Source organism: Centruroides vittatus, unplaced genomic scaffold (assembly GCF_030686945.1).
Source record: "Centruroides vittatus isolate TY-2023 unplaced genomic scaffold, ASM3068694v2 contig_482, whole genome shotgun sequence".
In the NCBI taxonomy this organism is placed as follows: domain Eukaryota; kingdom Metazoa; phylum Arthropoda; class Arachnida; order Scorpiones; family Buthidae; genus Centruroides; species Centruroides vittatus.
The window spans coordinates 425,590-453,583 of record NW_027122272.1 but is presented as its reverse complement, the minus strand read 5'-3'; the positions used below and the strand labels follow the sequence as shown (position 1 = coordinate 453,583).

The window sequence follows — 27,994 nt, the reverse complement described above, 5'->3', positions numbered from 1 at the left end:
AAAAATTGCAGCCCGGCATTGTCACGATTTCACTATAAATAGTTGCTCGTTATTATTTCATTTGTTTCCTGCTACAGCCAAATGAATCTATTTTTAAAACAACAGGCTTAAATTAGTTTTTGTGTTTTTATAATTTTTATGAAAGGTTTTTTATTTTCATATTATATTTTAAATTATTACAGGAGCAACGTGTTTAAACAAATAATAATAATGATAAACTTATTCATAACATTATTAAATCAAATTTTGTGCTATTCGTCTAAAATTTAATATTAATTGAATTTACATTCTAGACATTAAAATTTGAACGTTTTTAAAAGATGTTTACATTCAGGGAATATGAATATTTGTTTTTATTTAGCTGTCTGGCCTCCGTCAATAGGAAGAATTACTCCATTAATCATTCTTGCCTTATCACTCAGTAGAAACAGCACAGCATTGGCTATATCCTCGGTGTCTGAAAAAAGGAATTTTTAATATATAATTTTATTTAAATTACAATTAAATAAAAAAATTACATACAGCAATTATGTATATTATATATACAGGGTGGGCCAGCGAAAACGAAACGGCAGAGTGTTCGTGTTCGTCCAAGCAAAGCGCTCGGACAGGTCGATTTTACTCTCGAGGGGACATCTTTTGCAATAAAGTTTTTGCGATTCTGAATATTAACTAAACAAACATTTTTTTCGAAATAAATGTTTGTTTAGTTAATACAAAATAAATGAGTTTTTAAAATTTTTTGTTGTCTGTTGTATTCAGAATCGCAAAAACTTTATTGCAAAAGATGTCCCCTCGAGAGTAAAATCGACCTGTCCGAGCGCTTTGCTTGGACGAACACGAACACTCTGCCGTTTCGTTTTCGCTGGCCCACCCTGTATAGTTAACCCTGGTATAAAGCGGTATACTGTACTTATGCAACGCAATTTCGATATAAGATGAAATTGTGCAATTTGGTGCAAGCCTTTCTCTGTAATAATGAAAGATTTTTTATCTTTCACGGCAATCTTTTTAGAAAAATTATTAATGTAATAACCAAAGTCTGTTTGTTTGTGGATTTGTTTGTTGTCTTTTTTTCCACAGATGCCTGTACTGTATTATTTATCATTTATGATTATTTTTTACGTTGTTATAGCAACATTCGTATTGATATTAATAACTTTAATAAATGTTATTAATTTTATTATTATAATAAACATAGTCCGATTGTTGACCAGATGGCGCTACTTCATACCATTCGGCTAGGCATTTCTTATTTAGAAGCAGGGCCGGATTTACCAGTCCAGGAGCCCTGGGCACAAATTCGGTGGGCGCCCCCTTTAAGAGTAGGTAAATTTGATGATTTAGAAAATTTACACAAAATACTGTACTTTCAATTAGATTTGAACTAGGAAGTTGTAAATTTCATTTAAAAATAAGGTTATTGTAAACATACATATATTTTATTGTGTAAAACTAATTATTTTAATTTAACTGAAAAATATCTATGTGAAATTTTTTCCCGAAATTTTCCGATGTTTCATAGGTTTTTTCCCGGGTTTGGTTTTCTCTGCCTGTTGCCCTCATGATTAGGCCACACTAGGCTGTCGCGGTAATAGAAAAAAAATTATGTTTAAACATAATTTTTTTTTTTTAGTTTTGTGGGGGCCCTGGGCACAGGCCCCAAATGCCCTTATGTAAATCCGGCCCTGTTTAGAAGTATAGTATAAGAGAATACCTAAGCAAAGCAACACCGATAAAGTAATTTTCACATCTAATAGAATAAGAGCAACTGACACCATTGAAGACCGTGATGCCAGACTTCGCTAAGGTGTGGGATAAATACATTTCACACTTTTCCCCATGTTAGGTAACATATTAACAAAGGGTCTCCGATGACCTGACTGGGACAAAAGGCTAGACTATTAACTACACAGTTCCCCGTCATGCTTGACGGAAACAATCTAGTGTAAAATATTCTTCTGAACTAACACGTATGTAATTTTATACACCAGAAATCTCCTTTGGCATATTGTGTGTAAGCTGCATGCTGCTTATAATTTTCTTTTTCTTTATCAGTTGCGTTCTTGAAAATAGTGTGAAGTCCACCATTACCCCCCCAAAAAAATTTGTTATTATTGTATCTATCTATCTGTATATTTGTGAATTGTTATTTATATTACACTAGCAGACCCAGCCACGCGTTGTTGTGGCTCAGAATGTATCTATTATAAATGTATAACACTTCCCCGTGGGGGAATTTTAAAAAGTCCCTTCTTAGTATACATTCTGTTGACGTAGCCTATTAAAACTCAATTAAAAACGCAAAAAACCACATATAAAACAGTATAAATAGAAGCCGAGTTCTTCAGATAAGCCTTAATCCTGTCCATCTCCCCCAGTGGGGGGAATTTCGACATGTATATTATATAAAAACACGTGCGTATTCGAATGCAACGTTGGTGTCAAAATTTCAAAGAAATCGATAGGAACAAACGAACATATTTTTATTTATATAGATAGATGATCTGCTTTAGTTCATCCTCACAGAAAAGCAAACTTAGATCTTCGGAGTTAGCGCCATCTGTTGGACACAAAAGCCTTAATCCTAGATGATATCTTTTAATTTATACGAATGTTTAACGGAATAATATACAGCCTATGTCCACCCTGAAGGTCCATTCCAAAATTTTGGTGAAAGAATTTTTGAAATCAGATGAGTAGTTTCGGAGATTACCTGTTACATCCAAACTTACAAACAGTTCCTCTTTATAATATTAGTGTAGATTATGTGTATAATTTTAGTTTTAATCATTTTATTTTAATCCTTTTGCTAATAATGTATTCGCTTTAATTAATCAGTTATTTTTTTTTTGTATTTTAAACTCTATGTTTATTCTATATCCATTTTTTTGGTCTGTCTGATTGCATTAAAAAACAATTGTTAGCTATCTATCAGACAAGACGCCCTTCAGACCCACATCTCAAAGAGAAGATGCGTATGTAAACGTGACACCGAGATTGTTTATTTATCAATTGTTTAGCTATCAAGTAAAGGTGTAAAGGAATTTCGCCTAATTTTCCAATTTTAGGGACCCTCCCTTTTCAAATTTTTTGTAATATCGACTTAAAATAATATAGAGAAACAAATTAGAATAAAAAATTTATCAATTAATTGTTATAAATCTCACAACATGCGAAGGAAGAGATAAGGGGATCGCTTCCCACTTTCTCGATGGTGTTATACCCTATAGAGAGGTTTCAAGGTCGCGTGTCACGTGATAAAACACACGTTTGCTCTGCCCATTCGCCATTTTTGTGGTAGTTTTCGCTCGCTTAGCTTGCACGTGGTCTGTTATTCGACGTCTTTTTTAGTTTAAACGTACAAAAATACTGCAGTTCTATTATCATGGATTAAGTTAAAGAAGATTCTTTTCTTGCGGGCTATTCTAGCAGTTTAACAGGACGAGATGCAGCTCTATACGAAGAGAAAATTTCGTTATGTCAAGGCGATCCATACGAAGCCAGTTTATCAGACTTCGTCGTAGATCAAGAGTTGTGGCCGAAAGTAGAATTTGGTGACATTATAAACTATTTGGTTTGACAACAAATTTCTACACCCTGTCACAAATGAAAGCTTATAAATCTTTAGAGGCCCATAACTATTTAACAAGTGGCTGGGTTTCTCCTGATATAAAAGTAAAAGTAATGAATAACAGCGAAGTAATATTGCTTGGAAAGATATGTTTTTTTTTGTTTGTTTAAACTCGTATTTTTACGTATTTCTTAACTAAGAATTTTTGTCTGAAAGTAAAAGTCTAATTAAAAACAGCTGTGGAAATTTTTTAATTCAAATTGTTCAGTACCTTTATTTTCTAGTTGAAACTAACATATAATAAGCCTACTTGCTTTTAGTTTTAACGTGTAATGTTTATAAGTTTGCACTAGCTAAAGCCTGAAATTACATTAGTTATTCGTTTATAAATGCACTATACCTAACTAAATTAATATAAGCAAATCAGTAAATTCTTTTAGGTTTTAAAATATAACTTAGTGTTTATTAACGTAAATATTGAAATAAAATGTTTCTGACAAACTCTTGTATTGATATTCACTTTATTCGTAACGAAATTTTTCCGGTTAATTCTCGAGAGCCATGCAGTTTGCCTTCGTCGTGAAAGCTCCTCAGTTTGGGATCCTTGATGATAAATAATGCCGGGAATTTTAAAAAATGATGTTCCTTTGTTCTTGAGTGAACTAGCATTACAGCCAATTACACAACAAATCACCATAGTGATATTCGCGACGAAAAAAAAACAATCACAAGAACTCCAGTTAAAGCGCACGTGAACACACACAAAACGTAAACAAGTCTCAAAGAGTCACAAAGATGGCGCTGGACAATTGCGCATGCTTATGACGTCACTCGTGATGTCGACATGAAACCTCTCTATATGACTGATGGTATGCTATCCATGTCACATGGACGCACATATTCTTCATTGACAAGAGAGGACAAGAGGACCAATCATGCATTTTACAAATTACCTCACCTTCCTCTGGAACTAAAGCATGATTGGTCAAAAACAAAGAAAAATAGAAAGAAGTGACGAAATTAATAGACAGTGAGAAAAGAATTGACAGTGTGAGACAGAATTGGCAGAGTGCGAAAGAATTGGGAGAGAGAGAGGATTGAGAGACTGACTGACTGACTGGCCGGACTGGGGATTGACTAGACAAGTCAACCGACCTAGTGAAGGGCCAAGTAAAGGAGAAAGAAGACGAAAGGGAGCAAGAGAACAGAGAGAAAAAGTGAAGAAAGAAGAGATGACAACTCTTTTTCTGGTATGTTGTGAGTCGCGCAGTTCAGATACCCCCGTTAGGTACCCCCCGTTTTATAGATAGGATAGGCCAATTTCCTAAATCAGATTTTATAACTTTGTTCAGAACATTTTTTATAATAAACTTCTTTTTCATTTGTATTTGACTTTTTTTTTTTTTTTTTTTTTTTTGTCTAAATCTGAGGTGTGTCCGACAAAACACATCTGGTGGCAGGACCCTACCCTAAACTTGCGTAATCTAATTTTTGACGGCCCCTGACCCCCACAATAGCATTCAATTAGATAATAAATGTGAACAAGTTAGCTAAAGTCATAAGTGCATATCAATTCTGAGTGATCAAAATCGTATTATTTCATGTTTTTTGTTTTGTAATTTGTGTTTTATTAAATGAAATTTTGTGAATTAAATAAAACTGCTTTTTCTTACATTATAGCTAAAATTTATATTTTAAAAATCGTTTTGAAACGTAAACCCACTCTTTATATTTAATATGACTCTCGCATAATGTGACTTTTATAACGAACCTAACTGCAGCGTTATACGAGGTTACCTCCCATTATTTCTATAGTTACGGTGACCATACGTCTTTTATTTAAGAGGTCATTCCTTTATTATTCTGTCATTTAAATATTATTTATTTTTTCTAAAATGGCCATTTTATTCTTTATTTTATGAACTTAAATGGTAAATTGAATGTTGGAGCATGTCGCACGCAGCACTAACATTCAATTTACCTAATTTATTTTTACACAATTTATAAATTTTATTAATACTGCATTGATTATTTAAATAGCTGGGGCAGCTCTTTCGTGGAAAGAGAAGTATTTAAATGGGTTCTACTACGTGAAATCTCTCTGTGGATGGGGAAGATCGAGGTAAACGTTTTGTTTATTTCCAGCCACTAGAACTTAAATATAAAATGACGGCGAACTATTTGACGAAGTTTTGTATTAAAAATTATGTCACCAGTGAAAAGACCTAAGAATGTCGACAAAACGATAAGTCCTACCAACGTACAGTACATGGATTAAAATTTTTAAATATTTCTCAGAAAAACACGTTTTAAAACCATTTTTAAAATCGTTGAATTTTGTTAGTCTCCCTGGATCTAATGAAGAAGTATTTTCATTAGTGAACAATGTGTGGATCAATAAAAAACCCAATTAAAACTCGAAACATTAAAAACAAGCATCTATACCAAATGCAACTTTGACGCGAATTGTATACAGTTTTATGAATTTTTAAAACATAAACCGGATTTATTAAAAAGTTAATTCGTGTGAAATGTATCAAAATTAAAATTTTTAAAAATAATGATAGCATTTTAAATAATTATACTGTATTTATATGCTTATATTTTATAATAAATGTTATAAAGCTGTTTGCTTTTAATGAAACAAATGAACACAACCTGCTTTTTTTATTTTGTTATGAAACAATTTCTGATTTGTCCTTTATTTTCCCCCAAATATATTGTTATCAATATCAATAGTGCATGTGTATGCATCTGTGCGTATGGCTTTCTTTTGTATTGTGGTGTAATGTTAGTAGCCTATAGGCCTTATTCTAAGGGTTTTTCCTACTGCACAAATATTAGTTTTGTTTTGGCCAAGCTGATAAATCCTAGCGTTAATAAGCTGTTCTAAAAAAATAAATGGAAAATAAGGAGACTAACACAAATCTTATATCTCTATAATTATTAATTTTAACCACTTTTCAATATTAATCGTTAGATATGCGCAGTGTGCACTGTGTGCCTTTATATGATGTAATTTACTATACGATAAGTGCGCTGTGGTTGTGGATTAAATTATAAATTAAATGATAATACAATGGTACCTCGTTCTTCGAACGACTAACTCAAACTCTACAGAGTTCGAACCCAAAATTCGACAAAAATTTGCCTCGGAGTTCGAACGATGCTTTGAAGTTTGAATTGCGTGCGCAATAAAAAATGTGCTCGAAACATAAATGTAATCTCTGTGTCCAACTCGTCTCTCGTCTAGCCCTTGCGTTATGTTCGTATGTTTTCAGTGCTTCTTTCGTTTTATTTTCGTGTGTTTGGTTATATACGTTGTGTGTTATTCGTCGATTTTTGACAATTTCTTCCTGCAATTTTCTTTGTCGACATATTTTGGGCGCCCCTTGCGTTTTGTATCCTTTAGTTAAAAATTTCCCGAACGAAACTTTTTAAACCACATTTTAACGTTCGAAAGTTCGAAGTTTAGGAGCATCTTTTCCATACACATTACAACTGTTTTTACTGTTTGTACCGCGTTATATACTTTTTTGAAAGTCATAAAGCATAATATGCCCGATCCGAAGACATTACAAGTTGATTTTATTCAAACAAATTTGAAATAAAAGAGTTTATAGTACGATTCTAAACAAAAGATAAAATCTCGCATTATCATATCTTAAATTTCACAACTGTTATAATTAAATCACACATCAATGTCAAGATCCTGGAGTCCACGGTGTTCGTTGTTTTATGTAGTTTTCATTTTATTATAGAGTATTTACGTATTTTATTCGTGTTTTAATTTATTGTTAAGGCATTTAATTGTGTTATTTTTATGTTATGTGTATTTGCTGTTTTAAGTTTATAGAAATGCGTATTGCTCAGGGTCTGGAAATGGATTAATTCACTTTCCATTATTTCTAATTGGAAAATTTGATTCGAAGTTTGAACGACCTTCTGGAATGAATTAAATTCGAAGTACCACTGTATTGATATTGTGACTACATAAAAAATATCTATTGTATACAGTATATTTAATACGAATGATATATTCTACCAACATTCCTTTCATAGCTCTTTTTTCGTGGGCCGAATAAGTGTAAACCGGAATTGCACGGTACTGAATATTTTTTCCAGTTTAGCATGTTTACGTTTGAAGATTTTTTTTAATGTAGAAAATCGCTCAGTTCCGAATAATTTTTTCCGTTTAAACTGCTTTCCTTTTTATTCTGATTCCTATTTGGACAGGACACTGTTTAATTTAGGTAAATATTTTAACTTTAACCTAACCAGAAGAAAGAAATTCTTATAAATTCAAGAATCGGACAATTAATTACTATACAAATATGGGATTCCCACTGCACAATTCAAAATTCCCATCGCACATTTTGTGTTAGTTGCACGTTAAAATATGCGCTAGTATAGTACTTGTATTATTATGTTTATATATTGTTTTGAGAAAAATTATTCAAAAATATTAACTGATTTGTATTTTTATGTAAGTAATACAAATGGTTAAAAATAAAAAAAACTTTCTGAAAATTCTTAGAATAAAATTCGTTTTTATAAAATTATTTTACTTACTACAAAATTCACCCAGAGGTATCATTGCTTTCAGTTGAGCTTCTACTTCAGGATTCTCGAAAATTACTTTGGTCATATCCGTATCTACAACAGTAGGATTGACGCTATTTACGCGAATCTGAGAAAAGAACAAACAAAAACACAAATAATATAAAAATTATCTGCAAATGAATACTTTACAAAGCTTATTCTCACCTTGTAAGGTCCTAATTCAACGGCCATTGTTTTAGTAATTTTATCTAATGCAGCTTTCACTGAAGCATAACTAATGTTGAACACATATACCAATGAGGCTACACTGGATACATTAACAATGGAACCCGGTTTTTTCTCGTCTTTTAATCTTTTTATAATAATCTAAATTTTGAGAAAGTTTTTGTATAAATTGAAAATCGTCTTTTTAAATATTCATGATTAATAAAGTATAACATTTTTTATCCTATAGTTTCTTGACAAACAAAATTACAAGCAACTTCATCAGTAACAGATGTGCCTTCCTCAAGCTATTATTAGCACCGCCTCGCACGTCGGGATATCAAAAGATCAGCCTAATCTCCGATTTTAAAATACTCTCTGCCCCACGATGGCCTTTTTTCAAACTCATCAGGCCTAACAGTGAGGGACAAAGTAAGAATCACAGCAAGAAAAATTTCTGTCAAATGAATAGACATTCTATATAAACAATAAAATATACCAATAATGAGTAACTTTTTCGGAATCGGGCCGCATCCATTGTTTACTTATGGAGTTGTAGGCTTTAATCCTACTGACTACTAAAATACTCTGTAACGTCCACTACACTAGGTACTAAAATATTATATGCTAATAATAGGCAAATTAGCAAAATATAGCTTTTTTCTATCCAGAAAAAAAAACTATATTTTGAAACGCTATTTATTTATTCGCAACATGTATGCCAGCAAAACCACCAACTTCTTAAGAAAATTTCAATTATTTTTTTAAAGTAATTAATAGGCACTTTTTAGTCCCATCAAACTTCTTTGCCGTACTGGTAACATGTGAAAGGCAAAAAATTAAAAAATTTTTGCAACGCAATATTACATTGCACATATCACACTTTTACTTTCCTGTCTGCTACATATAATAGACCAGTGGTCCCCAACCCTATGCCCGCGGGCACCATAGCGCCCGCCGATCGTTTTACGTGTGCCCGCCGCTGTGCGACCACGATAAAAATAAAAATATTTCGGTTTTCAATAAAATGCTATGTAAAAGTTTTTTCGTTTTTAATGATTAACCACTCAAAAGTAGAAATGGCGTCCAACACAGATAAAAGCACAAAGCGAAATGCGACCGATCTCTTTTTCCCCTCCGCCAAATCTTCACCAACCAAATTTCCCATACCTGAAATGAAATAAACCGGTCCGTTCTGAATATCATAAAATCAAAGTACAGATCACGACTTACAGATGAACACCTTGACGATTGCTTATGAGCAGGAATATCATCATACTCTCCTAATTACGAAGCAATGGCCAATGAAATGCAATGCCAAAAATCACATTTACTTTCAGATTTATATTTTTTATAAAGAATTTTTATACTCTGTAGATTTTGTATGCATTGTTTAGTAATTACTTGTTTTGTAAAAATTATTGTTAATAGTCTTGTGTATGTTTTATTACATTTTTGGAATTAAATGTTTTCTGTACATTATGTGTATGTATTATTAACTATGTCCAAGTATAAATTCACCTTGAAAAAATAAATGGTGCCCGCCGTCCGGCCGGTATTCTAGAATGTGCTCTTAGGTACATAAAGGTTGGGGACCCCTGTAATAGACGGAAAGTATGGCAATCGCTCTTTGAACTCGGGTCTTTGGAACATGGAGAAATTAAAAAATTTAAGGACTTTTCTGTATGTATGGATGTCAATGGGTAGGAAGGTCACAATTTTGTTCATCCACTTTGAAGCTTAATAAATCCTGTGTGTTTCTTCGAAAATTTCTGAAATTTTTTATGGGATGTTTGTATATTAGGGGAGAGATGATAATAAATTTTGATGATTAAAGGTTGAGGGGTGGAGAGATAGAAGGAAATCACTTGTCATATCTCGAGTGGAGTCAGACTTAATGAAGATTTTATTCGTTATTAATTAATATTTACAATGTTTTTTTATAAAATTCATCTTTACCCTCAATGATAAGCTTTTTGCCATTTTATAATAATTAATAATATAAAAGTTATTTTTGAAAAAATCTCATAACAGATTGCACTACAGACAATTCAAATTTTCTGTTTACGTCTTAATGTTTTTCGCTCGGAACATTATGCAACTCGTTTCTGGATTTTTAGATTAGACTTTTTAGAGTGATTAATTTTTGAGTTTCATCTCTTAAATTGTAAAAAAAATCATAGTTTTCCTTTTTTTTAAATCTCACAGTGAAGTTCTTTCCCAAACTTCGTCTCTTTGGGTTAGTTCGCTGTATGTATCACGATTCGATATAGTTGATCCAGGTTCGATGGAAAGCACACCTCCACACTCAAGTTAGACAATATTTACAGTTTATTTACAAATTCTATATGTAGAGTGTACAAGTTCGAAAACATAGTATATACAGAATACACAAAGCGTGATGTCTTACGTACTAGATTGCCTTTAGGGAACTATTAGACTCCAGAGAGTCAGCCTATGGAGTGGCTCAACTGCACGGTTCGTCCAGTCTCCCCACTTACCCGTCCCTGAGATAGTTACTAGAAGAGAATGCTCTCTCTAAGCTCAGCGGGCTTCCCAAGTGCCTGAGACTATCGTGTTACCAGTCTCTTGCCCTTCTCTCCTCCCTCTCCCGTTTGCTCCGCATTTTAAGGGTTTTTTGGACGGAAACTTCCGACCAATCACAAACCTTTCTTGCGCGAACAGCTTTTATCGGACGAGAGTGGAGCTTACACTTATGTCCGCCACTTGTTTACGTTCAGTAGTTCACCATATGGCAAGTGGTCTATCGTCCGACCACACGTGGGTCCAATTGACAAGGTCGCGCTTCTTTTGTTCCGTCTCTGCTTAAAAGCCAATACTTTACACTCAAAATATATGAGTTTCGGTAACTATTTCGTACAGAACATTGACAGTAACAGTTGATCAGTTGATGGTTCCATTCTGAATGAAGCCATTTTTACACATCCGTACGAAAAAAAAAAATTGTCAGCAATCTGACCTAACGCAACTATTAAGTTTTGAAAAAAATAAACATTAGCCTTTTCAGTAAAAATGTCAGTTCAAAAATTATTTAACGTGCCAAAAGTTCAGTTATGTATTTCAATAGTTAAGTCAGAAAAATACCAATCAAAATAAAAATATCTTCACCTATTTACAAATGAAAGATCCAACTAAAGTGTAAAAACTTTTGAGTAGGCCGCAATTTACATAGTACCTAAATAAACTAAGAAAAATCTATATTATATATCCTCCAGCCACCTTCTTAGAAAATATATTACTTAGCGTAGGCCTTACTAGTTCCAACAGGTTCCACAATCATAAACATTATAGAAGTGTTTCTACAATCAGTTAAAGAATTTAATACTTGCATCAGACCTGAAAAGAATAGTTTCTTCTCATATTTTTAGTATCAAGTTTAGTCTGAATGTTGTTCGTTACAAATATCATATTAATTATGGCTGCATAATAGCACGAGGAAAAAAATAGGAAAATAAAATTACGTTGCCAAAGCCATAGGCAGGCTCACGATTGCAAAGAACAATTTGCAGTATTAATTCATAATAAATAGGCTTATCTATTTTTAATCCAAAATTCACATCTTGAAAATATTAACTTTAGAGCCAAATCCTGTTGTTAAAACTTCAATCTAAATGTGATGCCGCAATCGAGATTATAAAATGACTTTTGAAATTTAATTTCTTACAATTCTTTCAACTTCTTTAGAAATGTTCTTACCTGCGATACATTGATAGCAGATTTCAGATTGGTGGCAACTAATCTGTAAATATATTAGAAAATTAATAAACTGTTCTTTCCGAACAATTGTTATTTTTCCATGAAATAATTAAAATACGATAAACTAGATATCATTGAAGTAATTAATAAAAATTAAATGATAAATATAAAATTATTATCATTAAATCACTTTGAATTATAATTGTAAATTAAAATCATTTCACTTAGCTAAAAATATAAATTAATAATTTTAATTTATTTTATCATTATAAATAAACATATTCGGTTTCATTATATTGAATGTAATGGCGGTTGATTTCTTGGTATATGAGGCCCGCCATTTCAAAGTGTGTCTTAATTCCGATGCCCACGGGCACCAAAACTAACGAGTTAGCGTCAAGATTAGATTTCGTCAGGTTTGTTTGAATTGCGAGGAATTCAAACAAACTGGAGTATGACAGTGCTGTATTTGGTCATGGTCCGTATATTCTACTGGTCTCCACGAAAAAAGTTACCAATGACAATTGTGCCTGAACTACAGTTGACGATTGCTCCACCACGCTATATGGAAAACCTGGTACACTAGCAAATTTTTAAGTCTAAATAATATTTTACTAACATCACTTATGCTTTTTTTCGTTCCTGGATGCAATTCGAGATATAAGTCAAATCAAGAAAAACGTCGCTTTTTAACACGAGCGAGAGAGGTATTCTTGTGTGAGATCTGGAAATTCCCCTGAACGTAAAATTATAATAATTGTTTCCTATATTGAATTAAGAATTTTTCCTATTATAAACATCCTTGCTAAAAAATGTCCTGGCCGAGAAAATATGCCTCCCCGGCCGTATAATTGTCAACTATCCATTGTTCTTACGCTGAGTACAGATCGTCTTGCAACTTAAGTTTATAGTTAGCGCCCGAATTCGCCGTATTGTTTCCAATCCCGGGAACACCTATGGCCTAATCACATTCACGTGACCAACTTTCCCAGCAAAAAGCTATATAAGATGCTTCCTTCCCCCCCTCGGAGGAGTCAATCATCGACCTAGATCGAGTCACGATCTAGTCCATCTTGTCTTTGTGCCTAACGAAAAATTTTACTTTGTGCCTCTAGAGTTTCCGACTCTTGCACTTTAAAGGAATTACCGATCCTTGTGACCCACGGAATATTTAAAATACAGATGTTCTAAGAGGTATGGAACCCATCTATGTGAACTCTCTCTCCTCGCGTGGTAGGGATATATTAGCTATATATATATATATATATATATATATATATATATGTCACCCCTTTAATGTCAGATTTTTGTAACTTTTTTTTCCTCATTAAATCGTTGTTATCCTGTTAAAAGGTATCTTGTTTGCTCGAATATTCGCCTATCGCCTTACCACGACTCCACTTTCCCTCCTACACTCGACCGGATGAAGAGGTAGTCCCGTCCCTGCGGGAAACTCTACAGAAAAATAAGCCATCTCTGACGCGTGGGCAAGTCCCTCCGACTTGTTAGCCGAAATTAGACAGAGGTCCGACTTCGTCGTACCTCCTCGGTACCCACACTTGCATGGAGTAGAGTGATTCCCAGGGAAAACAGGCAACTTCGTACTGTATTTGTGATTTGTATTTCAACGAACAATTTGTTCAAAAAAACTTATAAACGCTTAAAAATGAACAAACTGTTGAGATTAAAGAAGCTGTTGGCAACTTATGAAAGATCTATTCCTACTATATTTCCGAATCTTCCAAACTACTTGACGAAAAAGCTTCCAAAAAGAGAACTTCACTGTGCAAACGAAAATGGAGCTCATTAAGCATTGAAGATACGAAGAGAAGCAAGACATTTATAGGTAAATAAATATTAAGAAATATTAAATATTTCTATGAAATTGTAATTTCATTTATAGCTTACTTATGAAGCTATTTTTATTTGTTTCTGAACTAAGCTATTTGGTTAAGAGAACTATGTCATGATAATCCACAGAACTAGTGAAATTGCAAGTTAGATGTTCTGCTGATGGTCATAGAAGTGCAGTCTGATTATAATATAAAATGAATAACTTGCAATTAAAGTTATTCATTTGTATATTATATTCAGACTGCATTTTTTATGAGAGTGACGAATGACGGAATTGTATCCAAACAAACAACTAAAAGCAGAAGGAAATATCCCACTTTCAATAATTTTCAGTAATAAACATTTATTTGTTTTAATGTAGTAGCACTAATTCTTATTTCTTAGAGCTATTTGTTTAAAGTAATCTTACTGCTAGCAGGATCTGTTGCTAGGCTAAATTAATTACTTATAGAATAATTATATATAAATATATACCAAAACAAAAACAGGGATTCCTAACTTTTTTCATGTATCCACCCCTTCAATATTATATTATACATAAATATATATCGAACAGTCTCCTACATAATTTTTAAAAGACGTTATTCTATATTTACTTGAGAGCAAAAAATATGTAAAATATAAATATTTTTAAATAAATTTTTTATATTTAGCAAGTTGTATCGAGCTCTCTTAAGCTCTTACCGATTCCGTTGGAAAGCCATGGCCCAAAAAAGTACTGTTATATTCTAATTTTTCCTGAGAAATTAATTGCTATCTTTGAGAAATCTAGTTAAGATTCATTGATGCATTTGAGAAAATATTACAAAACAATAAATTTATTTAAATAATCATATTATTAAAGTCCTTATGTACGAATCATCAAAATCTAGCAGAAAAGCAACCAGTGATCTCAGTGCCATCATCGGGAACAAGAGACATTACCAAAATTTTAACACGGCAGGGATAAGCAGTTGCATAACCAGAATAATATAAAAACCATGATTTCAACTGGAGAAGTTCTTTTTTTCAGCCAACTTGTTGCTGTTATCTTACGGGACGTATTATACACACATTGTTCGTGCAATTAGCAAAAGAATTTCATTATAATAGTACGTGTAACCTGTTCGGATAAATCAGAATTCGATATACCGTGGACGTCATCAGTTTACGTAACATCCAAGTGTAGCAACGTAAAGACTGTACTAAAATAGCAATAGTATTCGTTAACAATGTAAAAAATAAGATTTTCGCTACGAGTTGCATTTGATTAATGGTACTGTGAGGGAAGAATTGTTACGAATTTAAGTGGAAAGGAAATCAGCACGATTTTCAGAAATATCCACCGCATCTACCGATATAAAATGACTCCAGATTAGAGACGACGGTGATGCAACGATTCGGTCTAGGATAAAACGTTTAGATTCAGTGCAGATGACTTTACCTTCGATCTTCCGAAGCTTCCCCGCACGGGAGAGGAAGGATCTTAAGAAGAAAGGGAACAGTTGAGTTAGGACTGTACCCGATTGGAACTCCAGTTAATACTGCACTCGAACTCGTTGAAGTCTTCCGGACGTTTGCAGAGATCGAAGGCTGATTATCAAAAGCAACATCAGATCACCATCGAAAGAGATGAAAAGCAAAACTCTTTAGTCATATCCTGAATTATAATGTTAAATTTGCTTAGAGTTCATTATTGTTTTGAAAGATCCAATTCTATAACAGAAATTATAGGATATTTATACTGTATACAAATTTTACATCGATAAACGAATACAAGCCAATGGTAACTCAGTTAACTTCTAACTCGAGAGCCTTTAAAAACAGTCTTATTAAATAAATCTACGCGAAACAAAACACGGCCATATTGACAGTGTATATTTTCCTGTTTCCAGCAGTCATTGAACATTCTTCTGTTAGTATATTCCAAGGGTGGGCAAGCAAAAGTTCAGTGGGAGCCGAAATGTAGGTTTTGCAAAATGCATGGGAGCCGCAGTTCTGTACTGTCGTGGTGGATAGTATGGTAAGAAGCGTGATTTTATTATATAATATAAATATAATATAAAACAAATATTGAATTTTTTTAATAAACATATTTTCACAAAATTATAAAAATAATAATAAAAAGCAGAAATTAACACTTTCAGCAAGAGCCGCATGTAACTCAAAAAGAGCCGCATTTGCCTATGTCTGGTATATTCTAAGCATAGAAAAATAGATCAGCGATTATCCTACTTCATAATTGTTTTCTAATAATTATCTTAAATTAATTTTTTAAATATTATACTTCCATCTAGAATTTACGAGTTATTTAATTTAAAATAAAACACATGAAATCCGATAGTACAGTAGCTCCTCGTTATATCGCGAATTCGGTTATATCGCGCCACTGATATATTGTGTTTTTTCTGTCTCCCAACAAGAGCGATATAACGAGGGGCTACTGTATTAATATTAGTCCCAGTTGCGTACTCAAGATTTACTCTTGGGGGCCGAGTTGAACGGATAAAATAATTTTTAATGCGAATTCAATAAAATTTTCATCTTACGTGACTACTAATTCATAAGTAGTATAGAAATACAACCCACCACAGACTATAAATAAACAAAAATTACAATGTATAAAAATAAATAAAAGCAATGGGATCGGTTATTTATAAATTTTAAAAAATTAAAAAGTCTAAAAAATACTTAAAGTTCTATTTTAAACTAGCGAGTTAAAATTACTGTTTTTCCCGACTTCGAAGAAACTCAAAACACACAAGTGGAAAAAATTGAAGTTATTTTGCAAAGTGAAATACATATGGTGAAAAGACTTAATGAAGTAAGAGGTATTGTTAACTTCAATTCTTTCCACTTGTGTGTTTTGAGTTTTTTCAAAGTCGGGAAAAACTGAGTAATTTTAACTCGCTAGTTTAAAATAGAACTTTAAGTATTTTTTAGACTTTTTAATTTTTTTAAATTTATAAATAACCTGTCCCATTGCTTTTATTTATTTTTATACATTGTAATAATTAAGAATAGAAAAATAGGAATAGACGAACTGAAGCAGAGAGTGGATAGATTGAAGACTGATGTCAATTACTTCAAGTGCTTTTTACGTGAGCAAAATACACCAACGACACTACAATTACCGGCGTCTATCAGGACCAGTATTCGAAATGGTGACATAACAAAAATAGAACGGTCAATTATAAAATCTGTTATAAAGAAAAAAGGTAAACGAATATATTTATTGACTAAAAAACTTAAAGTAATGATAAAAAGTAACAACATAAAAAATAATATCATCAAAGGTAATAAAAATAATAAACATACTTTAAATAAGAATTTTAAATTAAATAAAAAATTCGATTATCCGTCTAATGCAGAGAAAGAAGTATGGCTAAATAAATTGATTATAAATTTAACAGATATAGATATACCACGAGATTATTTACGGTTATTGTCGTATGCGTACAACATGAACTTACCCATCTATTTAAAATCAATTGAAGTAATAGCGGAAACAGAGAGTGCCATTCAAAGAATTCCAGGAACACAGGAGGAGAGAAAACAACTACGATTAAATCTTAGTTATTAAACAACTACGATTAAATCTTAAACATTCAGAAATATAAGGAAAAAGGTGTGTATAAGGATTACATAATAGATTTTAAAAAAAGCAATTACTCTCAATAATAAAATGAATCGATTAATTAAATATTTTAAAGGTAAAAACATATCCATTATCAAAGCAGATAAGTCTCATGCCCCTCATAATAATTAATAATTCAGATTTACAATCAAAGAAAGAACGAATGGTTTCTACGGAGGAATACGAATTATTACCTGGCAATCCTTTAGAAGAAATCAAGAAAAAACTAAGTAAGTTGATAAGAATACATAAACAAGAACTTTCGATTCAAGAATATAAGAAAATGGGAGATTTCAGTAATGTACGAACCCCTCAACTCAGCATCAGACTTAAAACTCACAAAGTAGGTAGGCATTATAGACCATTGGTTGATTTCAGGCATACTGTAATGTATAACTTAGAACATTATATTAAAGATTATTTACAATGCATACCACATTCTAAATATAGTGTTAAGAATACCGATCAATTAATCTCAAAACTATCATAGGGCCAAATTATAGATTCTTTCAGATTGGTTAGTTTAGATGTGAAGTCAATGTACCCTTCAATATATTTGGATTTTATTGTAGAAAATTTAAGCAGATTTAATTTACCAGACTACATTTTGGATTTTATAAATTTTACCTTTAAAAATAACTATTTTGCAGTTTCAACGGAGTACTATCGCCAGAAGGATGGAATAGCAATGGGATCGGTTGTGGGCCCGAAGTTGGGTGAAATTTGTATGATCTCAATTGATGAAGAAATCTTCCAATTTAAAGGTATACTCTTCTATGCGAGGTATGTAGATGACATACTGATTTTATATGATTCTGATATTACTACAGCACGGAACATTGAAAGTTATGGGAATACTTTGAACAAAAACATCAAATTTACTTACGAAGATGAGACACATAATGAGATTAAATACTTGGATGTCATAATAACGAGACAGAAAGAAAAAGTATTGTTCCGTAAGTATGAAAAGACATGTAATATCAATAAGGTAATCAACTACAGATCATACTGTCCTGAAAAAATTAAACGAAACGTATTTCTTATGGAATTGCAGAAAATATATAATAGAACATCTGTACAAAAATATATAGATATTGAGCTTAAAGAAGTATTTAAGAAATTTTTGTTAAACGACTATCCACGACAACTTATATATAAATGGCACGACTTTTACATTAATAATAGATATAATGTTAAAAATAGAAAAATTGATAATGTATTTATTAAAATTCCTTATGTTAAAAAACTGTATGAAAAATATAGGCGAAATATTTCTTACGTAACCACCCAGTGAATCTGATAGGAAAACAAAGTAATAGATTTAGTAAAAGTATTTATTTAATTAATAAAGGAAATGCTACGATTAAGAAGAATCCTTTGGATGTGGCCGGAGTTGTTTATAAACTACAATGCACATGTACAGATAAGAAGGTTTACATCGGCGAGAGAGGAAGAAAACTCGGAATAAGATTGAAAGAGCACGAAGCGGCAATACGACTGAAAATGAATAGAATCCCCCTGGTATCAACATTGTTGTAATAAAACTTGTACTATTGACCGTAATAATATAAAAATATTGTATAAAATGGAAAATGTACTTATAAGACGTATTGTGGAACACTATTGTATTAATAATTATGCAAACACCATTAATTTAAATACGGGAGTCAGCATAGATGCATGCTGGAATATGTTAATAGAATATAATTGACAGATAATGTTAAACGAAATGACCACTGATGAGGCTGTAAAGTGAAATGCATATGGTGAAAAGGTTTAATAAAGTAAGAGGTGATTGTTAACTTCAATTCTTTCCACTTGTGTGTTTGAGTTTCTTCGAAGTCGGGAAAAACTGAGTAATTTCAACTCGCTAGTTTAAAAGAGAACTTTAAGTACTTTTTAGACTTTTTATTTTTTTTTAAAAACAAAAATTAATTTAATTAGGAAAAGATTTTTGTCTTACTAACGTGAAGAAAACCCGAAAAACTCCACGTGGCCAGCCCGTTGGTGAAGCTCTAATCCACGACCAATTACCACTTACTGGTTTTATAAACTCGGCCAGTGGTGGTCTCTCTAGCGTTATTAATAACATTGTTTTCTTAATATATAAATTTTCTTCACAAGAGTTTGTTGCATATAATTTTTAATTATGTAAATATTTACAGTAATATGAATAATATATCAGAACTTTAAACTTTTAAATATATTTTTATACGGTAAAATTGTTAATATTTCAGAAATTCAAAATTTCATACTTATCATAAATTTCTTCAGTAACTTCTCCAGTTTTAGCATGATCTGCAATCCCTGCATTGTTTACTAGAAGATCTATAGTCCCAATTTTGCTTAGAGCTGCTTCAGTTTCCTTCCAATCAGAAACATCCACACAAATTGTTTCAACACTCGGAATCTAAGTTTGTAAGTAAAATTATTTTATATATAAAATATACAATACACTGGATGATAGTAGTTAAAATATCACTATTCAACTCTGTCTAGAAAGAAATTTATCAGTCCAAATGCTAAACCTCACTCTAGAACAGGCTTGGCCAACCCGCGGCCCGTCACGTTAAATTATGTGGCCCGCTAAGCGATATTATATATCTATTACGACTTTAGTTTCCCGTTATGTATATACCAAAACAATTAGATAAATGAAAATTTGCATGTGTCATTGTTATAATGCGCAAGTGCGAGTACGAACTCTTGGTATAACAATAAAATCTTATTCTTATTAAATTTCCTATGGTAGCTGTATTATATGTTGATCTAGCAATAGTCTCTTTAATCCGAAAAATATTGACGGTAGACTGCCTCACAGCTTAACAGGCAATAAAGGAGTTTTTTGGAATCTGTTAAGCTGTGAGGCAGTCTACCGTCAATATTTTTCAGATTAAAAAGACTATTACTAGATCAAAATCTTATTCATTTTGTATTTGTTTTACTTTTTTAAAAGCATGTTTGCCTAAATTGTGGCCCTCCTTAATGTTACATGTGATCAAAGTGGCCTGCGAAACAATTTGGGTTGGCCAGGCCAGCTTTAGAACCTGGTATGGTGACATTTCAGGGCGCGGAGAAGATATTTCTGTAAAAAAAAGTTAGTACTACACTCGCGATAATGACAGTTTTAGCGTTATTTATAGTACCATAAGTTCCATAACATAAGCGCGAACTTTTATTAGCAGAAGGCTCATCCTAAACAGAAATATTAGTGGTGCAGGGAATATTGTTTAATATGATCTCGGGCCGGATGGCCGAGCAGTCAAGTTATCAGCTTATCGCTCTGGGTACCCGTGATCGAATCCAGATGGGTTGAAAAATCCTTATGGATTTTTCGAGGATGATGCGACCGGATATGTCTGCCCCCGTTCCTCATCACCCGGCCGCCGTATTGTGGGCCTGGCCAAACTGATAATGCGCTTTCTGAAAGAGGTTCCATTAGTGCTCACAGAGCAGGAAGAGCAGAAAAAAAATGTGATTCCAATCTAAAAGTGTAAAATCAAAAGACGATGAACAAATGTATTGAACAACTGATCGTCTGTAATGCTTCAACATGCTTCAAAGAGGATGTATTCAACAAATTCACCCTCTGTGATGCTTCTCTCTGCAATGTGATACTGTCTCTTAAAGCTGCCAAATTTGCAACACGTCACGACAAAGCACTACACCAACTCATGTTGCGAAATAAATAGTCAATTATTTCCAGCGTCTTGAAAACTTTTGCAAATTAAAGGTAAACCCCTTAATTTTTGGAAAATTTCCCACAAACTATCAATATATAAATAAAACTTTAGTAATTTCATACTCGTCATCGATAAACCCCACTTTTTAACTATGTGCCGCAATCAAAAAATCGCACGGATTAAAATCCAGCTCGTTTGTCGTTGCTTGCATGACCAAATGCATCATAGTAATGAGTTTTGCTACTAATTTTTTGCAAAAATATCTTCCGCTTATTCAGAAATGTAGCCATTCTAAATTTGGTTTCATTGGGACTGTTAAATCTCTCTAGACAGCGTTGAATAGGAATATTGTAATTACGACACTAGTTTTTGACTGGGTGCGCTTTGAAAGACATTATATATCATAACATCTACACACACCCAATACAATGTCATAATGACATATGAGAAGCTCCTAAGCAACATTTCCGAAAACGACCCTCATTGGACTTTTCGTAACTTGTTTTTTACAACATAGCATAATATATATAAAACTGTAAAATGATTACTATTTGTAAAATGAATAAATTTAATAAATGAATAAATCTTAAGTCTATTAGTACGCTATAGGCCTACTTTGTGATGAACACTAATTATCCACTGCCTTGATAAGTCCAGTTTATTAGCTTTTGAATTTTTGATAGAAACTGAAGTTAACAACTTAGTGTCTCTTCGTCCATTGAACTCTTCAAGTAGTTCTTCATAATTTCGGCTATTGTGACTCGTATGAGAAACCGAGGGCACCTAACTGCTTTGGGTCCCTGTGTAATTGTACAGGTTGCACAAATGGTAGTTACGCCACTGACTTCATTCAACCAGACATTCCTCGCTTTTCAGCTTCAAAAATTTTTGGAAACTTATTTAGAAATCACAATATCGTAGAATAATTATTAAATTTTAATAAACAAATTTCTTTTTAGTTAGAAAATTATTTCTCATCAGCTTGATTTAAAAATGGGAAAATTTTCATAAACTGTCGTTTTGTAAAACAATATTTTAAAAAAGTGCAGTTACAGGTGGCAATTCAAAGAAAGTACAGTGGTAGCTCGGTTTACGTCGATAATCCGTCCTAAAACAATCGGCCAAATCCGAAACTGAAGAAAACCGAGGCAATTATTTTCATATAAATCAATGTAAAGCCAATTAATTTGTTCTAGACATTCAAAAATACATATTAAAAACACATTTTATAGAGAATAAATGTAGTGTGTTTAATAAGAAATTAATATAAAATGAATATAAAAGACTAATATGATGGCCTCCGAAACAGAATCGCCATCTATTTTTGATTGATCAAAATTAATATTAACTGTGCGACATCTTTAATTGTTCTCGATTTGTTTCGTTAGTACATTCTCGCCTTTCGCTACATTAGCCTCCTTTATTGCTTCCTTTTTCGCCACAATAGAACTTCCCGCGCATGCGGCCAATTTTAGCGATCTTAATGCTGCTCTCGTATTTTTCAACGATTTCCTTCAACTCGATCGTGTTTCGGGCCTCTTTCTTCGAAAAATTGCTGGCTCTGGAAACATTTTTTGGTCTCATGATGGAGCTATAAGGAAAGGAAAGCAATGAAATTGTTTTGCTAAACGCGTGGGGTAATGCTTACACAACGAGAAACAACGCCACACTGAGCAGGAAAACGCGTATGACGCTCTTTGTTTTCGCAAAATTAGCAGTAAAATCACGTGGGCACGCCGACAAAATCCGAGGCGACCGACGACAACCGAGACAAATTTTTCACGGAATAAGTCGACGATAACCGAAGTCAACAAAAACTGAGGTATTACTGTATTATCTGATCTTTTTGGCAGACATTTGATTGAGACAATGTTTAGTAAGTGGTCCTTCTGTAGCTGTAGGATATATTTTATTGCTGCGTCCAATGTAATGCTTTGCCATAAGGCCTCAGCCAGGCTTTTATATTTCGTGCCTATGTATCGTACAAGAATTTTGCCTTCGCTTTGTTCCTTACCTAGGAAGAGTTTTGAACGCTTACATATAATAGAAATCACAATGAATGCACGAGATAGTGCATTCTTTTTTATCATAAAAAAAATCGCTCCGTTCCGATGAATTTTTTCGTTTAGCCTGGTTTCCTTTTTATTCAGGTTCCACTTTCACAGTGTAATTTAGGAAAATGTTTTAACTTTAACAAGACCAGACGAAAGAAATACTTATAAAACACAGAATCGTACAATTAATTACTGCACAAGTATAGGATTCCCACTGCACAATTCAAAATTCCCATTACACTTCTTGTGTCCAATTGCCCGTTAGAATATGCGCTGATCACTACATTTTATAAACATATAGTGTATTTTAAGCATTCCAATTTTTATCGATTTATGAAACAATCGTAAAAATTATGCAAAACACGTTTAAAAAATTGTAATGTAGGTTACAAAATTTCATAATTTATATATCAAAAATTGATGTGAAAAACTGCTTTCTGTTGTTTTATTATTTAAGGTATTTTCTAGATTATGACCATATAAAACAATGAAGTGTCGAACAATAAGAGAGAATATTAAACAAAGTAAAAATGCAGGAAGAATTAAAGAATTGCAACATTAATTATATAAGAAATTATTAATAATAAAATATCTTTTATCTTCAGTTAACCAGAAAGATTTTTATATACGAGGTAGTTGTATAGAAAATTATTTAAATAATCATTTCCTTTAAAATATTTCTCAAAGTCAATTAAATAATTTAATATATTAAAAGATGTTATATTTTTTTTAACCTGAGTATGTTTAACAAACTGGGATAATCTTTTGACTAAAAGCAAATTTTATTTTCCTCGTAAATAAAGTTTAAATTCAAAAATATTAAGTTTAATAATGTTTTTATAATTCAAATGAGAAAATATTACAAAAGATTCTAATTAAATAATAATAAGAAAATTTCTCACTTCAGCTTTTAAAGCGTCCAAATTTTCTTGGGTTTTACTCAAAGCGAACACTTGTGCACCACAATTGGTTAATTGCTTTACCACTTCTTTTCCAATCCCTGAAACAAAAGTGCTTAATTAGAAACAATTTAAAGTTTTCTATTATGCAACTGTTATATAAATTTTTTATTATATAATTGTTATTTCCCATCTCTATATTTGTCATTGCACTTGTCCTTTAATTTTTAATACATTTTTATATTTAGTAATTAATTTTAATAAAACTTCTTTCTCGAAGTTAGTGTACCTTATACCATTAGAATCCATTGTCTACATTGTCATAAACCTTGAAATCACGTGCATAGTTTGCACATGGCAACTCGCGCAGACAAAGCAACTACACCAACTCATGTTGCGAAATAAATAGTCAATTATTTCCAGCGTCTTGAAAATTTTTGCAAATTAAAGGTAAACCCCTTAATTTTCGGAAAATTTCCCACAAACTATCGATATATAAATAAAACTTTAGTAATTTCATACTCGTAATTTATTATTGTAATGTTTTTCGAAGAGTTATCTATTGAGTTATCTAATGATTGTTTTATTTTTAATAAGTTGAAAATGTGGAAGATAGCTATTATATATACAGATGGAAAAAGAATAAAAGCTAATACGAGTAAACCAACCTTAAATAATTCTTAAGGCAGATAGATACACACATGCGGCGCGGATAGGAAAAACAGCTATCGAAATCGCAATGTTGCCTCTAGAAGAGCAACCACAAACACGACAAATCACGTTTGGCTTTTAATTGCTTTTGATTAATTAAACGCTTTTTGCTTTTATCAAGTCCTCAAATCTTACAACTCAAAATTCATCCGCTTCTAATTAAGAAAGCCGTGTCGTCAAAGTTTAAGCCTTCTAAGCCCGATAACAATGCATTTTAATGATGTTTTAGAGATGGACCCACTTCACCATCCTCCTCATCTCGAAACCCGATGACAATAACCAAATTTAGAATTTAATCATTTGTAAATGCATTGTAGTGATGTGTATAGTGTGGGTAGGCACCCACATCACGTCGCACCCCCAATCTCGAAAAATATGACCACTCAAAGAAATGATATAAATTGATATCATTGACAGAGCCGGCGCTACCCTATGGGCAAAATGTACATTTGCCCAAGACGGCAAATTTTCATAAACTTACACAAAATTTTCAGGCGTATTACTTTTTACATACTTTTTATTTTTATTTATATATTACGCGGTGCGAGGTGAATATTGATTAAAGGAGCAAGATTCTAATTGGTATGGCATTTCAAAACAAATTTTTTTTCATTTAAAATATAAATACGACTTTTACAAAGATAAAACTTTGCATTTTGTCCTTCTTTTCGCCGTTCACACCATCAGCAGTCTTTAAATAATTCACAAAATTTGTCTTGTCTTACCTTGTTTGATTGTTAATATGGAGATTTCAGCCTCTTTGGCTATGGTCTCCGAATAGCCGTCGCCTGGTGATTAGTTTAGGCGACTCGTGTGCCGGATGTATTGTTCCAGCGCTCCGACGTGCTGACGAGTTGAAGTTATTGATGATGGCCAGTAGATCGGGGTTAGGGAGCGAATCAGATTGATATTGACAGAGCCCTACCGAGAGTCCGACGGGGTCCGTCGTAGTGGGGGCAATTAAGACAGAAGTGCTGTGATGTTTCGTCTTTGTCACAGTTTGGACACTTTGGTGAGTCAACTTGGCGCCGGAGATGTAGGAAAGCGTTTAGTAGCGCCGTGTCCGTACGGAGACGTGCCAGCAAGGTCTCTTGACGTCGGGATGAGGTGTGGTGGTAGGGCCGTTCGTCGAAGGGGCATTCACAAAATTTCGGAGACGACGTTCCTTTTGAGGCTACTGCCTCCGCAAAAAAATGTGAAATCAGGTAAATCGTCCTCTAGTGTTTTTGCCACAATCATAATATCACATTTTAAGTAAAAAAACCAGAATTCAAAGTTTTATCTTTGTAAAAGTCGTATTTATATTTTTATATATTTATTAAATGTAAATAACGCCGGCCATGTATTTCTATTAGTTTGTTACTTAAAATTTTTTTCATTTTATGTAGAGGGATAAGGGGCGTCAAATGCATTTCTTGCTCGGACGGAATAAACTCTATCTCATCTGATAATTGATAATAATACAATGATATTTTTACTACGATAAAGCCGATATTTTATTTCCACTGAAACTCTATTGTTTTCCTTAAAAACAAAAAAAAGTTAAATAACACAAAACATTCATTTAACTGTGAAATCTGTAGTCGCAATCTTTAATTAATTTATTATTGCAGGCGAAAGCTACAGAACTCGTTGCTTTTTAAGCGCACTATGACGGACAAATTGCATCAGGAGAATAGACGTTTATGATGCAAAGCTGTAGTCGTGCCAGGGCGTACTTTTTTAAAGCAAGGGGAAGACCTTGTACTTTGTGAACATCTAAGTTCGACTTTGCGAATGTACAGTACAGGCCTACTTTAGATGATTTTTGGCGCATCAGTTTTACAGCTACACCACAAAGTTTCTCTTTGCCCATAGAAAATTCCATAGACGATAGCGATTCAAACTCGGTTAATGCCCTGGAACTTTTAATTTACAACTATACCCCTGCTATGGCGTTGTTTCAGTACCGTGTACTCATCAATATTATTTTCATATTAAAACAGACGAATTGATTCGAACAATAATTACTTATTTTTGTACATATATATTTTAACTAAGTACTATTTAAAAACAAATACAGTAGTTACAATTATTATCCTTATCTCGTTTCAAACATAATCTTTTTATTTATTTATTTAAGTAACTATCTAAATCCTTGACGTCATCTCTTACATTGTTAATATTTCTGGTTGATTAGATTAACGAGTTACTGAAACTAGTCATAAATGCAGTTACCGTTATCAATTTAGTTTTTTTTCTCACAATACAAATGGGAGAGAAAAAAGTAGCGTGTAAAATTGAGTTATCACATCTAACTACTTGTTTATAAACATGGACTTTAAATAACTAATTAAGTAAGTTACATTGAGAAACTCGAAACGATGTTTATCGGTGTAGTTAGCCCGGGCGAGCAGTTTGAGCAGTAATATGTCACAAATGATAGATTATAAGCGATTTATTGTTGATTAAAAAATACGATAAAAAGTACAGATAAAAAAGTAAACTATAATAAAAAAAATATATTATTTCTTGGAAAATATAATTAACTATCAGATAAAATATAATCAAAAAGCGCTTAATGTTCTTTGAACTCGGATAACTTTTCCATAGTTCAACCGAAATTCACCAAACTTTGCAGAAATATGAAGTAACTGTCTGGCTTTACACTCCAAAAAACACACGCAAAAATGTCAAAATACCTCTTTGTTATTAAGCATCAAAGATTAAGCGTTTTTTAAATTATATCTTATTTGAGAGTTAATTATATTTTCAAAAAATAATTTAAACACATGCCAGAGTTATACTGAGCATATTGACACCACAATCATCAAAATCTAACATGGGAAATTTTTTTAAAACGCAGACACGGAACTGCAAAAGTCATCTCAGAAGCCAGCGCTCGCTTACTGCTCGCCCAGGCAATAAATATAATTTATAAATACTCAAAAAATAAAATTGAATTCAGTAAAGTTTATCCGTAAATGTTTAATTTATATGAAAATAAAAATTCGACTTACCTCTCGATCCACCTGTAACTAAAGCTCTTTTATTGCTGAAATTGTACATATTTCGGTGTTTAGAATGAGAAATAAAGTTGCTAAGTAGTGTGATTTTCAGCCAGGTTGTTATTGGTT

General features: G+C 32.5%; 2 protein-coding genes across 2 annotated transcripts in view; both read right to left on the bottom strand.

Moving 5' to 3' along the window:
- LOC136977923 (nudC domain-containing protein 3) overlaps nucleotides 1-27,994 on the bottom strand; it is a 215,607-nt gene that overhangs the window by 44,079 nt on the left and 143,534 nt on the right. The gene's annotated exons all lie outside the window — the stretch shown is intronic.
- On the bottom strand, nucleotides 351-27,962 carry LOC136977930 (L-xylulose reductase-like). The gene is made up of 7 exons (XM_067273547.1): nucleotides 27,878-27,962; nucleotides 24,171-24,268; nucleotides 19,787-19,941; nucleotides 12,059-12,101; nucleotides 8,342-8,503; nucleotides 8,147-8,264; nucleotides 351-457 (listed from the first exon to the last, which is right to left on the bottom strand). The coding sequence occupies exons 1-7, from the start codon at nucleotides 27,924-27,926 to the stop codon at nucleotides 354-356; spliced, it is 729 nt and encodes a 242-aa protein (XP_067129648.1). The 5' UTR covers nucleotides 27,927-27,962; the 3' UTR covers nucleotides 351-353.

Bases quoted from the DNA above. Each gene is read 5' to 3' on its own strand.
- LOC136977930 (XM_067273547.1), bottom strand. From the start codon at position 27,926: ATGTACAATTTCAGCAATAAAAGAGCTTTAGTTACAGGTGGATCGAGA. The intron at 24,269-27,877 runs GTAAGTCGAATT...CTTTTGTTTCAG, and splicing joins AGTTACAGGTGGATCGAGAG to GGATTGGAAAAGAAGTGGTA. The intron at 19,942-24,170 runs GTGAGAAATTTT...TTACAAACTTAG, and splicing joins TGGACGCTTTAAAAGCTGAA to ATTCCGAGTGTTGAAACAAT.